The sequence below is a fragment of the Equus przewalskii genome, chromosome 5 (assembly GCF_037783145.1).
Source record: "Equus przewalskii isolate Varuska chromosome 5, EquPr2, whole genome shotgun sequence".
NCBI lineage: Eukaryota > Metazoa > Chordata > Mammalia > Perissodactyla > Equidae > Equus > Equus przewalskii.
In genome coordinates this window covers 28,619,925-28,636,653 of record NC_091835.1, presented here as the reverse complement: position 1 = coordinate 28,636,653, position 16,729 = coordinate 28,619,925, and the positions used below count along the sequence as shown (strand labels likewise).

The window sequence follows — 16,729 nt, the reverse complement described above, 5'->3', positions numbered from 1 at the left end:
AGCAAAAAAATCTGTTTCTAATTTTGGTACAAACTATTTGTAGCTTTGAACAAACCATTTCACTCTTTTTGTGTTTGTGTGAGGAAGATTGGCCCTGAGCTAACATCTGTGCCAATCTCCCTCTATTTTACATGGAATGCCGCCACAGCATGGCTCAATGAGCAGTGTGTAGGTCCGCATCCAGGATCCAAACCTGCGAATCCTGGGTCACCGAAGCAGAGCATGCGAACTTAACCACTACACCACTGGGCTAGCCCCTTACCATTTCACTCTTTATCTCAGTTTCTCTATCTCTTAATTTTAACTGTACTGAGATATTATAAGCTCTCTGAAGAACAGTGTTATATAGTTAAAAAAAGGAAAAGTATTATTTTTGGAGTCCTTTTCATAATCTGCAGAAAAAATTGGTATCTTCTCACTGCAAAATAACTTATATTTGTAAAAATATTGTCTTAGGGGGCCAGCCCCATGGCCGAGTGGTTAAGTTCGTGTGCTCCACTTTAGCAGCCCAGGGTTTTGCTGGTTCAGGTCCTTGGCGCGGATATGGCACCGCTCATCAAGCCATGCTGAGGCAGCATCCCACATGCCACAACTAGAAGGACCCACAACTAAAATATACAACTAGGTACCGGGGGGCTTTGTGGAGGAAAAGGAAAATAAAATCTTAAAACAACAAAAAAAAACTGTCTTGGATGAATACTTGTTTTGGTTTTTTCCCCAAGCCTGAATACTGATATAATTATTTTTTAGATTGGTACTTCTGGTTGTATATCAAAGTCAGGCCTCTTTATGAATAATTTTTTTCAGACATCTACTTTTGAAAGTTGTTAAGCTCTGTTACTAATACTTTGAAAATAAAAAAGTGTTGTACAGGTTGATGGCAGTATCTTTTAAGGTAGAAAATATCACCTGCTCCTCCCAACAGTTTTGTTAAAGTGGGCAATTAATCCTGAACTCATCTATATAACTGAGCACCAGCAGTTTCAAAGGCTCCCCCCACCTGCCTCCTGCTTCTTCTTGTTTGCTCTGTTCAAATAGCTCATTAGATAGAGCTAATTTTTCAGCTACTTACTTTTCTATGTATTAGATTTCCTTTAAATGTTTTAATATGCTGGATCTTTTATGTCCATATATGTGTGTACATATAATGTTTCAAATCATATTTCATTCTGAAGGATGCTAAATACTTTAGCCTGATAGACAAACTACCATTAAGGACTACTGTGACCCACAGCAACATCAAACAGTTGAGGAAAGGAAGTGAAGGGACTGATAGACGCAATAAAGCTTCAGGGAGAATATAGGTAGGTAGACTGTATAGTATCTGCTGAAGTTCGAGTTTTACAACTACCTGGTATTTAGCCCAAGTCTTCTAAAAAATTCTAAGCTTACTTTACTAGGAATATATCAGGAAGGGAGTACATCGCATTTAATGAAAAAGGTTATCCCTGCGATCTTCTTTCAGCAAAGCTGAAGTGCTGATTTTATGTTGACTTGTAGAAAAGAATGATAGCTGTGTCATCAGAACTGTTTTCTGAAATACCTAGACCAGCACTGTACAATAGATATAATGCAGGTCACATATGTGTAATTTATTTTCTATCAGCCACATAAAATTAAATTAAGATTTTTAATAATATGTTATTTTACTCAATATATTAAAAATATTATAGTTTTAACAAGTACTCAATATAAAATATTATTAATGAGATATTTTACATTCTTCTTTTCTTACTAAGTCTTTGAAATCTGGTTGTATATTGCACCTTCAGCATATCAGTAGTCACATTTCAAATGCTTATTAGCCACATATGGCATCTAGACATTATCATGGCATGTGTCAAAATCCTAACTTAAAATAGGAACACTGTGGCCTTTGGAGCCAGATCTAATTGGGTGTGAATTCCTACATTACTGCTTGCCAACTGTGTGGATTTGGGATAGTCTCTTGACTTTTCTGAGCTTCAGTTTCCTAATGTGTAAAATGATAATATGTAATATATAATATAAATATAAAAAATATAAACCCCAACAGTAATCTACCAATAAGTGGTAGCTGTAATCAATCTAAAATATTCATAGGCTGAAGAGATCACAGGCCAGAGACATCAGAGCAGAAAATGCCTTTGGAGTAGATTTTAAAATCCTATAATAGACTCCTGTCCTTTTTTACATGTATGTTAATACTTTGCCCACAAAGAGGAGCGGGGGGTAAACTTTATTACACCTGTTACCCAAGCTATTGATTCCTGCTTATTTTACTTGGTACCAAGTATTTTTGTTGTTGTTAATTTGCTCGTGCAACCAAGGCTTAGAATACAGTACTTAAAGGCCGTCAATAAATTAGTGAGGGAGCATTGTTGTCATCACTCAATGATTTGAGTTTTTGGTATGAATAGAACTTACATGGAAATAATCAGAAAGGCTTATCTCTCTGCCCTCCAGGATTTTATGTCATAAGACTCCAAGTTAAAAATAGAGCTCCGTTTATTGGCCTTGTTTATTCAAACTCCTTATATCCTCTATTTGAAAAATCTTCCAGTGACATGTCTCTTTAATTTTCAAATATTTTAGATTTTTTGCCTTTTAAAAAAGTTAAAATTGTGCTTTTAATTTTATTAGAGATAATTTTTATTTGTTATTATTTGACCCTATATTAATAACCCAGTGTTTATGTTTATCTGCAACATAGAAATCCTGTTGGATGAGTTTCAAGCAATTATGAAAAAATTATTATTTATTATTATTTTGTTACGTTATTAACCGCTTTCCCAAGCTGTTAGCATGCATCTCAGCCTATAGAGTAATCCTTCAAGAAAAACGCATACCAAATGTTAAAAGCCCTGTTTCATACGAAACAATATATTGAATAATCTTTGTTACTTTAGTAAAAAGTTCAACAGCAGAGTAGTAACTGTATGTTTATTCATCTGGAGATTTAGAATTTTCCTTATTTATGACACAGACTTTTAAAAAAATCTCTACAGGCCAGTGACATATCAGGCATATCGGGAATGTACACTGGAGACTACAGTTCATGCCAACGGCTGGAATAAGGTATTAACCAAATTATCTTTTCTCTTTCAAGATTTTAGTGTGTTAAAGATAAAGTACAGAAGGAATTGCTAGCATTATATAAGAGAAAACTCTTAGAACTCATTATTTAATGCATAAATCCAACTGTGTTATGTGGATATTTTTGATTAAAGTAGTTTTTTGATTAACGTTCCAAGGTTCTGGTTGGCCCAAAAATAAGTGTCCCATAGTATGCCCCTCTTCCTTCCTCTCCGTCTGAATTTCTCATCATTTCTTCGTTTCTCTGCATTGGGACATGTATCTCTAGATGGTTGGTTATTTGTTAACATGTGAGTGTCTTGGGAAAAAAAGAATTAATGGCTTCATTTGGGGCACAACTTCTTCTGGTTCTCTTAAATGAATAATACCATTTGTGTTTTATAGTTTACAGGGTATCTCATGTCACATCTCATTTGATCATTACAACCATCCTTTGCAGAAGACTGAATGGATTTTATTAGCTTTTGTTTTGTTGTTTAGTTAGGTCAGGTAAATAATGAGAGAAAAAAATTAAATGACTTGTCTAGGACCCCTTGGCTAGTAAATAATGGAACCGACACTAGAGCTAAGATCTGCTGATTCTAGCTTCAGTGTTTTTTTCTAGTATACCATACTGCTTATCCGTTATCTCATACAGTATTACCTACTTAGCATTTTGAAAAGGCAGAGAGTCTAAGGGGATGCGGTATAGGATGGCTCAGCTCAGTGTGAGGAAGAAATATGGCCCTCAATGATGTAGTGCTAGGGATGAGAAAATTCAGTAGAATTATTTTTATAAATAGCCACCTCTACTCAGGATTGTTAATAATATGTCAGACCATGTGACCTAATTGATGTATATTATTTTTACTCACCTTAATACAGGCTTTGGAGGCATTATAGTATAATAATTAGCATCATAGGCTTTGTAATCAGACTTGTTTCAGATATCAGCTTTCTCATGGACTGGATGCGTGTCTTTGGACAGGTTAAGTAAGCTCTCTAAATGTTACTTTTCACGTCCGTTAAATGGAGCTGATAATACTAACCTCATAAGTTTTATTAGAATTAAATGATATGATATATGTTAAATGCTTTTAGCACGTTGTCTGAAAGTGCTAAAAAATAAAAAATAAGTGCTTACAATAGTAAGCACTCAGTAAACAGCAGCTATTATATTAGATTTAACACACGAGACCTTGTTCCCAAATAGTCACTGTTATGGAATTTTACTGTGTTACTTACCTATAAATAATTTGTTAAAATATCTGTTTCATTCGCTTTCTTGGAGTAAAAACACCTCTCTTGGATGGAAATTTGAAATAGATTTTATAAATAAAAATGAGCTCATATACTATGAGCTTAGAATATCCAACAACAAATATTTAGGTACCTAGTATTAGTAGCCTTCATCCCCTATTTTATGTTCTCTTCCTGTCACTCCTGTCTGGTAACTGTTATAATCAACTCTTATATATCCTCCTCTGACTGGATCCTAGGGTTATCCTAAAAAATCTGAGTAAACCCTAGTCTTCACTGTCTCTCTTCACCCATCCTTTTTGTCCATTCCCTCCTTCCATTTTAGTCCCTCATCTGGACCAAGGGCCAACTGTTGATCTTTGAGGCTGTGGTTTGATAACCTCATATAAATGAGGCATGCCAATTTGAATATTACTTGCTTCACTGAATCCAATATTATTCTCCTTCTAAGCCCTCTAGGGCTGAAAAGAACCTGGCTTATGATAGGCAACTGAAATGCCCCCCAAATCAAAGTCAGATGGCTAATTTGAAACAGCTCCTATTTTACATTTTACATGAATGTTTGCAAAATTCTGATATAACATTGTTATATGAGTGTGGCTCTCTGGCAGGTAAACGAGGCTCAAATGAAACACCCGTCAGAGGGAAAAGAAAAACATGTCTACAAAGCATGCCAGGTTAGGGCAAACTGAATATCACTTTATCTGTATAGGGGTTTTAAAAGCATCTTGGTAGAATACTCTTTAAATATATCAAAAGAAGTGGAGGAAAAAAGCTGGTCACAAACCTGTATTAATAGCATGATCTTTTCTTTAAAAAAAAGTAAACGGGGGCCGGCCTGGTGGCACAGCGGTTAAGTTCGCACATTCCGCTTCAGTGGCTGAGGGTTTGCCGGTTCGGATCCCGGGTGCAGATATGGCACCGCTTGGCAAGCCATGCTGTTGTAGGCATCCCACATATAAAGCAGAGGAAGATGGGCACAGATGTTAGCTCAGAGCCAGTCTTCCTCAGCAAAAAATGAGAATTGGCAGCAGATGTTAGCTCAGGGCTAATCTTCCTCAAAAAAAAAAAGGGAAAAAAGGAAATGTATAAATGTAGATTGCATGTAGTCGGCCCTCTGTATCTGCAGTTCTGCATCCATAGAATCAACCAACCGCAGGTTGCCTCTGTACCAATGTGTACAGACCTTTTTTTCTTGTTGTTATTCCCTAAATAATTCAGTATAACAACTACTTAAATAGCGTTTACATTATATTAGGTGTTATAAGTAATCTAGAGATGATTTAAAGTATATAGGACGATGTGCTTAGGTTACATGCAAATACTACGCCATTTTATGTAAGGGACTTGAGCATTGTAGATTTTGGTATCTGTGGGGAATCCTGGAACCAATCCCTCACAGATACCGAGGGACAACATTTTTCTATATGCCTAGAAAAATAATTGGAGTATGTGCCAAAACATTAAGTAGTACATAATAGTTATCTCCGAATTGTAGGGTTTTTTTTTCCCCTCTCATGAGTATTGTTTTTTTCCTATGTACTTATCTGCTTATTGAAAAACAAAAGCTTAACCATCAAAGAGGAAAAAGTTAGCTAGAATGTTAGTGCATGATTTTCATAGTGTAATAAATAGACTTTAGAAAAATAATAAAGATAAATGAATTATTTGCCTTGGTTAATTTTTAGTGTCATGTTAAATCACTAATCTTTTAAAATCTTTTATTATTAAAATTCCAAGCATACACAAAAGCAGAGAGAGTAGTATAGGAAATCCCATGTAATCCATCGGTAAGCTTCAACAATTATCAGTATATGGTTGGTCTTGTTTCATCTATTCCTCCCCACACTCTTCCCACTCTCCTTCTAGATTATTTTGAAGTAGACCCTAGACATAATATCATTTTATTCATAAATACATTAGTATGTGTTTCCCAAGGATGATGTATCCTTTTTTAAACCAAATGATAATACCATCATTACACCTCAAAATATTAACGGTAATTCTAAATCATCACATAATCTATTCACTGTTCAGTGTTCAGATTTTCTCAGTTGTCTCATAAAGGTACTTTTCTAAGCTGATTTATTTTAATCAAGATCCAAACAAGGCCCATGCATTGTATTTGGTTGATATGTCTCTTAAGTTTTTCCCATTTTTAAAAAAATTGAAATATAATTTTTATACCATTCTAAAGTATACAATTCAGTGGTTTTTAGTACATGCACAGAATTCTGCAGCCATCTTCTGTCTAATTCCAGAACATTTTTATCTTCTCAAAAAGAAACCTCATACCTAGTAGTAGTCACTCCCCATTTCCTGCTTCTCCCAGCCTCTGACAATATTACTCTGTCTCTATGAATTTGCCTGCTGTTGACATTTCATATAAATGCAATCATACAATATGTGACTTTAGTCTCTTTTAATGTGTAGGCTTTCTCACCTTCTTGTGTTTTTTTTCTCTAATTTACTTATAAGTTATTTGTCTTGTAAAATTTCCTACCTTCTGGAGTTTATTGACTGCATCACTGAGATGTCACGTAATGTGTTCCTCTGTATCTATCTTTCCTTTCCATTGGTAGGTAGATCTAGAGGCCTAATCATATTCAGGTTTAATCTTTTTGGCAGGAATACTTTATTTGTGGTGTTCTCTATTTCCTCTTGCATCACTAGGTGATACATAATGTTTCATTGTCTCTTAAATGTTATTTTGAAGCAGATAGGTCAAAGACATACAAACCTAATCAATAAATCAGGTCCAGATAAAATTTGTGGGCTGTGACATTTACTAGAATTATTAAGCATAGGCAGGTTAAATAGTAGATCAATGGACCAAAATATGTAGTTTATCATTGCAAATATCTATTCTATTGGAAGAGACCCTCTGAGCTATAAATTGGTATACTTCATTTCTACACCAGGCAAGCTCATATATTCTTTAATAAAAGGATAATGTTAGCCAAGTCTAACCTTTTGGAGGAAGACACCACATGGTACATATGAGGAGACAGCTCCTGCAGGTAATCCTTTTTGATGGTCACAAGTACCTTAGCATTCCATTGCAAAAGTTATTGAAGAAAAAAATAATTTATATGGATTGTGGGGAGTACTGTTATCCAGTAAGGAAATGATTTACAGTAAGGAATTCAAAGGGTAAGACTATTTGATTACTTTTTAGTCCTAGAGATACGGATAGTGGGATCTTCTAGGAATGGATGCTTGAGGATCCAGTTTTATTTTAATGTTTCTTTAATACTGTGGGAGGGAGAGTACAAAACATATCAGGTGTAAAGATGATATAAAATTCTTTTGGCTAGTGAAATGCCAAATTGATAGAGATCAGTTGTAGAAATAACTCAGTGAAGCTTTGTGTATGATCACTCACAAAAATTAGAGGGTAAGTGGGTTTAACTATATAAAGACAATCTAAACTGTACTTAAAAGTTATTGGGTCTGGAAGTCATCATACAGGTCCCTGAAGATAATATGTCAGATAGGTAAAATAGACATAACATGTATTATCAACGAAGTAGAAGAGGTTAGTCCTGTAAAATAAAGTTTCTGCTCTCTTGTTACTGCAATTTCAAGACAGATGTAATTGGGATGGAGAAGATCCAGGAAAGGAGAACTTAAATGATCAAAGCAATGGAGGAATTGCCATATGAAGAATGGACTAAAAGATTAGTAGATTTCAGCCTAAAAAGTATAGTGAATGAGGGGGAATGTGATTAAGGACTAAAATTAAGACAGGAGTGAAAGAGGATTACAGTTTTACCTCTAGATTATTATAGAGTAAAACTAAGGCATCTAGTTTTTGATATGAGATAGATAAATTTGGAACAAATAGAAGTATTATTTTATGTAGCAAGTATAAAATGTTTGCATCTCATTTCCCTAAGAGCTTAAACACAAATAACTAAATTGTTGGATATGAGTAGATTATTATGGGAAGTCAGAACATTCCAGACCTTTCAGGTTGATATGATGTGAATCAGCTGATTCACAAGCTATTCTTTACTGCTCCTGCTAAGACAAAATAATGGGGCTAGATGAACAATAGTTTTTTGTGTTTGTTTTTAATAGTATGACAGGTTTTCTAATTGTGGAAAAAGCCTAATATATTCTTTACAGCCTTATACCCTCCATTAACATTAAGAAGAGGTTTTTAATATGTTTAGGGCTGGAGTTCATTTAGAATATCAAAAAAGTGAAGATATGTGTTTGTTACATTCTTTCTTTCAGACTTTGATACAGATTCCCTCAGGGCTACTTTTACGTAAAAGCCAAAGAATATTAGTAAGAATATAAACTCAGTGTTTTTTCTGTTTGTCCTCTTCTGCAGAAATATTTTGTAATCCCTCAGTTATTACCTTGGCCTTCAGTAACAAAGAACTGGACTTAGTTTCATTTCCTTTCGCATTCCTTTTCCAGTCATGTGGAGACCTCTTGGTGTTTCAGGCAAGAGAGGATTGCATGCAGATGGTTAACTGGAAATACTTAGTTCTTTTCAATGTGCAATTTTTAAGGGAATGCAAGGCTCTCTAGTTAGTCTTTGTCATAAATTTTGATGATTTTTAAATATTGAGCCACAGAGCTATTAGGAATGATAATAACTCCTTTGGTTTTGATGACCTTTATAAGATAGCTCATAATTTTGAAAGTTCTTATTTTTAAATAGGTAATAAAAGCACAGTACAAAATGCAAGAAGTATGGAATGGTATACATTGAAAAATAGTGTCCCACCCTTGCTGCCAGTTACCTAGTTCTCCTATTGTTAGGCTACCACTATTACCAGTTTCTTGTGTGTTTTTTCCAGAGATACTATAGGATTGTACAAACATGTATGTATGTATATGTATTGTTTTGTGTTTTTACACAAAGGATACCATCATTGTATACAGTCTCCTATATCTTGATTCTTTTCCTGGAAATAATTCTTTGGTGATTGGGCAGTGAACAGTCTTTTGAACAACTATGTGATATTTTACTGGATGACCAAAATCAATTTAACCAGTCCCTGTTGGGTCGTTTCCTGTCTTTTGCTGTTATAAATAATGCTTCAGTGTGAATTTCCTATACATATGTTGTTTGATACACATACGCACATGAGCCAAATTATTTTTATATAATAATTATTTCTAGCACCCTATGGTATAAAACCTACATGCATTAGTCAGAAAAATTCTAGTAGAAGTCAATGTTTTATTTCCTTTATTATAATAAAAATGAAATTCCATAATGATGCATCTGAATGTAATTTTCTGGTAATTGAACATATAAAATGAATTATAAGAATTTCAGTTTGTTTTTCTACTCTCATCTTTGCATTGAAGATTTTGGTGCCTCTGATTTTGCTACGACAAATGCTTTTGGAGTTAACAAGACGTGGTCAAGAACCTTTGAGTGCCTTGCTGCAGTTTGGTGTGACGTACCTTGAGGACTATGCAGCAGAGTACATCATTCAGCAAGGTGGCTGGGTATGAGCTGTTGTGTACTTTTTTTTAAAATTTTTTTTTTAATTAAGTACCTCATGGTGGTTGTTTTTAACAGCATAGGTTTAATATTTTAATATTATTTAGTATTGAATGGATGACAATCCATGGAAAGTCTATTCATACAGTTTAAGTTAAACTACTAAGATTTTACTTGTAATAAATCAATATGTGATATTTTTAAGTAGTTCTTCTCAGTAGTTCTAATTCTGAAACATTTCATACTAATAAAATTACGTGAATAACTACGGGGTGAAGAATAATAAAATAAACAGTTATGTATTTACTATCTCAATCCAAGAAAAGAACACAGCCAATTCAAAAGTGTTGTGAAGTACCTACTTGGCAAAGGTAACTCCTATTCTAAATTGTGTTTTTATTATACTTTAACCACATATCTATCTATCTATCCCTAGACAATATTTTCTATGTTTTGACTTTATGTAAATAGCATCATACTATATGTATTCTTCCATAACTTGCTTTTTTCACTTGATGTTATGTTCTTGAGATTCATCTAGGTCATTTTTCTCAACTTTCTTTTCATTATCCCTCCCCGAAGGATCCTTTTCAGACATTTTTATCCTAATCATCTCCCTTCTCCCCGCCCATGAAATTTTAATACCACAAATATGTCTTTTTTTAAAATTTTTTTTTTAAAGATTTTAGTTTTTTTCCTTTTTCTCTCCTTAGCCCCCCGGTACATAGTTGTATATTCTTCGTTGTGGGTCATTCTAGTTGTGGCATGTGGGATGCTGCCTCAGTGTGGTTTGATGAGCAGTGCCATGTCTGCATCCAGGATTCGAACCAACGAAACACTGGGCCACCTGCAGCACAGCACGTGAACTTAACCGCTCAGCCACAGGGCCAGCCCCTACAAATATGTCTTTTTAAGTACTGTGGCCCATAGGAGGGCCACAAGCCATTGTAATATTAATATCTCAGATTTCCCCCACTTCCCCAAACCAGTTTTCACCCTTGAAATCATCCCTGTTGGGAATGCATTGTTTAGGTTCATGTGTTGGCTGACATTTGGTATTCCATTGTGTAAATATATCATAATTTATTTTTCTATAGTTTATTTATCTGTAGCCTTGTCAGTAGACATTTTCACCTTTTTACTGTTACAAACACTGCTGTATGAGTATTCTTATACATACCTGTAAGAATTCCTTTGGCTGTATACTTGGGAGTAGAATTTCTGGGTCCAAGAGCATAAACATGTCTTTACAAGATAATGCTAGTGTTTTCCAAAGTGGTTTTCCGACTGAAACTCTGTTAACAATATATAAGAATTTTTGTTTTTCTACATCATCCCTAACACTTAATATTGTTAGACTTATTAATTTTTAAAATTGTTTATTAAAACAAGATTATTATGAAAATCTGGACTCTCTGAACAGTAGGGCTGATAATATCAAGGACAGAATTAGCAATCTGGATGATAGGAATATAGAAATGCTTCAGATAGAGGAGTAGAGAGAACTAAGACTAAAAAGAAATGAAGAAACTCTCCAAGAAATATCCGACTCAATTAGGAAATGCAACATAAGGATTATAGGTATCCCAGAGGGAGAAGAGAAGGAGAATGGAGCAGAAACCTTGTTCAAAGAAATAATAGCTGAGAACTTCCCAAACCTGGAGAGGAAGCTGGAAATCCGTGTGACAGAAGCCAGTAGATCTCCAAACTTTATCAATGTAAAAAGACCAATTCCAAGGCTTATAGTAGTAAAGTTGGCAAAAGTAAATGGCACAGAAAAAATGTTAAGGGCAGCAAGGCAGAAGAAAATAACCTACAAAGGAACCCCTACCAGGCTGTCAGCAGATTTCTCAGCAGAAAACTTACAGGCTAGGAGAGAGTGGAATTATATATTCAAAATTCTGGAGAACAAAAACTTTCAGCCAAGAATACCCTATCCAGCGAAAATATCCATCAAATATGATTGAGAAATAAAAACTTTCCCAGATAGACAAAAGTTAAGGGAGTTCATCGCCACAAGACCCTGCCTACAAGAAATCTTCAGGAAGGCCCTCATACCTGGGCAGGGGGGTGGGGGGGGGGCGGGAAGGAAAGGAGTTACAAAACCTTGAGCAAGGAGATAAGTAGAAAGACAAAATCAGAAAATTGCAACTCTCCATCAGAATAGGTTAGCAAATGCTTAAGTATAACATTGAATATAAAGGGAAAGGAAACACCAAGAATGAATATAATCTTGTCATTTTAACCAACTCACAGCACAAGAAGCAATAAAGATGTGACAGTAACAACTTAGAAGGGGAAGAGGAAAGGGATGCAACCACCTTAGTCTAAGGAAATAAGAGGCTATCAGAAAATGGAGTCTCATCTGTGAGATGTTTTGTACAGACCGCATGGTGACCACTAAACAAATAATTAGAACAGAGAGACAAATTACAAATATGGAGAAAACCAGCATAGAAAACTACCTACCTGAATTGGTAGTCCGAAATACAAGGGATGAGAAACAAAGGAAAAGCAGGAGAACTGGAAAACAAGTCATAAAATGGCAGCATTAGACTGCCACATTTCAGTAATCACTCTAAATCTAAATGGATTGAATTCTCCAGTCAAAAGACACAGAGTGGCAGGATGGATTAAAAAACAAGACCCAACAATATGCTGCCTCTTGGAAACACACTTCAGCCCCAAAGACAAACATAGATTCAGACTGAAGGGATGGAAGACAATACTCCAACCTAATAGCAGACAAAACAAAGCAGGTGTCACCGTACTTGTATCAGACAAAGTAGACTTCAAGACAAAACAGGTAAAGAGAAACAAAGAGGGGCAGTATATAATGATAAAAGGGACACTCCACTGAGAAGACATAACACCTATAAATATATATACACCCAACACAGGTGCACCAAAGTACATAAAGCAACTATTAACAAAACTAAAAGGAGATATCAACAACAATACGATAATAGTGGGGGACCTCAATACCCCACTAACACCAATGGATAGATCATCCAAACAAAAAGTCAGCAAGGAAATTGTAGAATTAAATGAAAAACTAGACCAGATGGACTTGATAGATGTGTATAGAACACTCCATCCAAAAACAGCAGAATACGCATTCTTCTCAAGCACGCACGGAACATTCTCAAAGTATACCATATATTGGGAAAGAAAGCAAGCCTCGATAAGTTTAAAAGGATTGAAATAATATCAAGGATCTTTTCTGACCATAATGCTATGAAACTAGAAATCAATTAAAAGGAAAAAGCTGGAGAAGGGGCAAAGATGTGGAGATTTAACAACATGCTACTGAACGACCAATGGATCGTTGAAGAAGTCAAAGGAGAAATCGAACATTATCTGGAGACAAGTGAAAATGAAAACACACCATACCGACTCATTTAGGATGCAGCAAAAGCAGTCCTAAGAGGGAGTTTCGTTGCAATACAGGCTCACCTCAGCAAACAAGAAAAATCTCAAATAAGCAATCTCAAACTACACCTAACAGAAAGAAAAAGAACAACAAACAAAGCCCAAAGTCAGTAGAAGAAGGGAAATAATAAAAATTAGAGCAGAAGTAAATGAAATTGAAACAAAAAAGACAGTAGAAAGTATCAATGAAACAAAGAGCTGATTCTTTGAGAAAATAAACATAATTGACAAACCCTTAGCCAGGCTCACTAAGGAAAAAAAGAGAGAACACTCAAAATCAGAAATGAGGAGAAATTACAACAGATACCACAGAAAAACAAAAGATTATAAAAGAATTCTATGAAAAACTATATGCCAACCAATTGGACAAACTAGAAGAAATGGATAAATTCTTAAGACTCTTACAACCTCCCAAAACTGAATCAAGAAGAAATAGAGAATCTGAATAGACCAATCACAAGTAAAGAGATTGAAACAGTAATCAAAAACCTCCCCAAAAATAAAAGTCCAGGACTAGACAACTTCTCTGGAGAATTCTACCAAACATGCAAAGAAGATTTAATACCTATCCTCCTCAAACTATTCCAGAAAATTGAGGAAGATGAAGCACTTCCTAACACATTCTACAAGGCCAGCATCACCCTGATACCAGAACCAGACAAGAATAACAGAAAGAAGGAAAATTACAGGGCTATTTTGCTGATGGATATAGATGCAAAAATCCTCAACAAAATATTGGCAAACTGAACACAGCACTACATTAAAAAGATCATACACCATGATCAAGTAGGATTTATGCCAGGGACACAGGGATGATTCAAAATCCGCAAGTCAATCAGTGTGATACACCACATCAACAAAATGAGGAACACAAACCACATGATCATCTCAGTAGATGCAGAGAAAGCATTTGAGAAGATCCAACATCCATTTATGATGAAAACTCTCAATAAAATGGGTATAGAAGGAAAGTACCTCAACATAATAAAGGGCATATATGACAAAGCCACAGCCAACATCATGCTCAATGGGGAAAAACTGAAAGCCATCCCTCTGAGAACAGGAACAAGACAAGGGTGCCCACTCTCACCACTCTTTCAACATAATACTGTAGGTTTGGGCCAGAGCAATTAGGCAAGAAGAAGAAATAAAAGGAATCCAAATAGGCAATGAAGAAGTGAAACTCTTGCTGTTTGCAGATGACATGATCTTATACAGAGAAAAAAACCTAAATCCATCGAGAAGCTACTAGAAGTAATCAACAATTAAAGCAAAGTTACAGGGTACAAAATCAACTTACGTAAATCAGTTGCATGTTTATACTATAATAACAAACTAACAGAAAGAGAACTCAGGAACACAATCCCAACAAAAAGTATAAAATATCTTGGAATAAATTTAACCAGGGAAGTGAAAGACCTATACAATGAAAACTACAAGACTTTCCTGAAAAAAATTGATGATGAATAAAGAGATGGAAGGACGTTCCATGCATATGGATTGGAAGAATAAACATAGTTAAAATGTCCATACTACCTAGAGCAATCTACAGATTCAATGCAATCCCAATCAGAATCCCAATGACACTTTTCACAGAAGCAGAACAAAGAATCCTAAAATTCGTATGGGACAACAAAAGACCCCAAATTGCTAAAGCAATCCTGAGAAAAAAAAACAAAGCTGAAGGCATCACAATCCCTGACTTCAAAACATACTGCAAAGCTACAGTAATCAAAACAGCATGGTACTGGCACAAAAACAGGTACACAGATCAATGGAACAGAAATGAAAGCCCAGAAATAAACCACACATCTATGGACAGCTAATCTTCGGCAAAGGATCTGAGAACATACAGTGGAGAAAGGAAATTCTCCTCAATGTGTGGTATTGGGAAAACTGGACACCCACATGTAACATAATGAAAATAGATCGTTGTCTTACACCATTCACAAAAATAAACTCAAAATGGATCAAAGACTTAAAGGTAAGACCTGAAACCATAAGACTTCTAGAAGAAAATATAGGCAGTACACTCTTTGACATCAGTCTTAAAAGGACCTACCGTGGCTTCTCCAACAAGGGAAACAATAGAAAGAATAAACAAGTGGGACATCAGACTAAAGAGCTTTTATAAGGTAAGGGAAAACAGGATTGAAATAAAAACACAACACACCAACTGGGAAAAAATATTTGCAAACCATATATCCAACAAAGGGTTAATCTCCATGCTATGTAAAGAACTCACACAACTCAACAACAAAAAAATCAAACAACCCCATCAAAAAATGGGCAGAGGATATGAACAGACATTTCTCCAAAGAAGATATACTGATGGCCAACAGGCAAATGAAAAGATGCTCATCATCACTGATCATCAGGGAAATGCAGATTAAAACTACACTAAGATATCACCTTGCACCCTTTGGAATGGCTATAATAACCAACACAAAAAATAACAAATGTTAGAGAGATTGTGGAGAAAAAGGAACCCTGATACACTGCTGGTGGGAATGCAAACTGATGCAGCCACTATGCAAAACAGTATGGAGATTTCTCAAAAACTTAAAAATAGAAATACCATATGACCCAGCCATCCCACTATTGCGTATCTGTCCAAAGAACTTGAAATCAGCAATTCAAAGAGACTCATGTACCCCTATGTTCATTGCAGCATTATTTACAATAGCCAAGATGTGGAAGCAACCCAAGTGCCCATCGACTGATGACTGGATCAAGAAGATGCGGTATGCGCGCGCGCGCGCGCGCACACACACACACACACACACACAATGGAATACTACTCATCCATAAAAAACGATCCCATGCATAAATCATCCCATAAAAAATCGTCCCATTCACAACAACATGGATGGACCTTCAGGGTATTATGTTAAACGAAATAAGCCAGATAGAGAAAGACAAACTCTGTCTGATTCCACTCATATGCGGAAGATAAACACATGGACAAAGAGAAAAGATTAGTGGTTATCAGGGGAATTTGGGGTGAGCTCAAAGGGTGATGGGGTGCACCTATAAGATGACTGACAAATAAAATAATGTACAACTGAAGTTTCACAGTGTTGTAAACTATCATAACCTCAATAAAAACTTTTTTTAAAAAAGATTATTTTGGAATAATTTTAGATTTACAAAACAAGTTGCAAAGATAAAGCGTTCCCATATACCCTTCACCAGTTTCCCCTAGTGTTAACATCTTACCTGACTGTGGTACCTTTGTCAAATTGACTTTTCCATATTGATTATGTAGCCAGCAAATTTGTTAAACTCTCTTATTACGGTATTCTGATTACTGATCTCTAGATTCCTTTGCGTTTTCTACATTAAAAAATCACATCATCTGTGAGTAATCACAATTTTTTTCCTTGATGAGTCTCTTTTTAAAAAGTTTATTGCACTAATCAGGATTTCCAGTACAATATTAATAGAATAGGTGTTAGAAGGTATCCTTTTCTTTTTCCTGATGTTAAAATGAGTGTTTTTAATTATTTC

At 35.3% G+C, this 16,729-nt stretch overlaps 1 protein-coding gene across 1 annotated transcript in view; it reads left to right on the top strand.

The window, feature by feature from the left end:
• BCL2L13 (BCL2 like 13) overlaps positions 1-16,729 on the top strand; it is a 92,442-nt gene that overhangs the window by 41,798 nt on the left and 33,915 nt on the right. Inside the window, 2 exon segments of the mRNA XM_070620335.1 lie at positions 2,988-3,057; positions 9,649-9,792. Of these exon segments, the coding sequence (XP_070476436.1) occupies positions 2,988-3,057; positions 9,649-9,792 (214 nt within the window).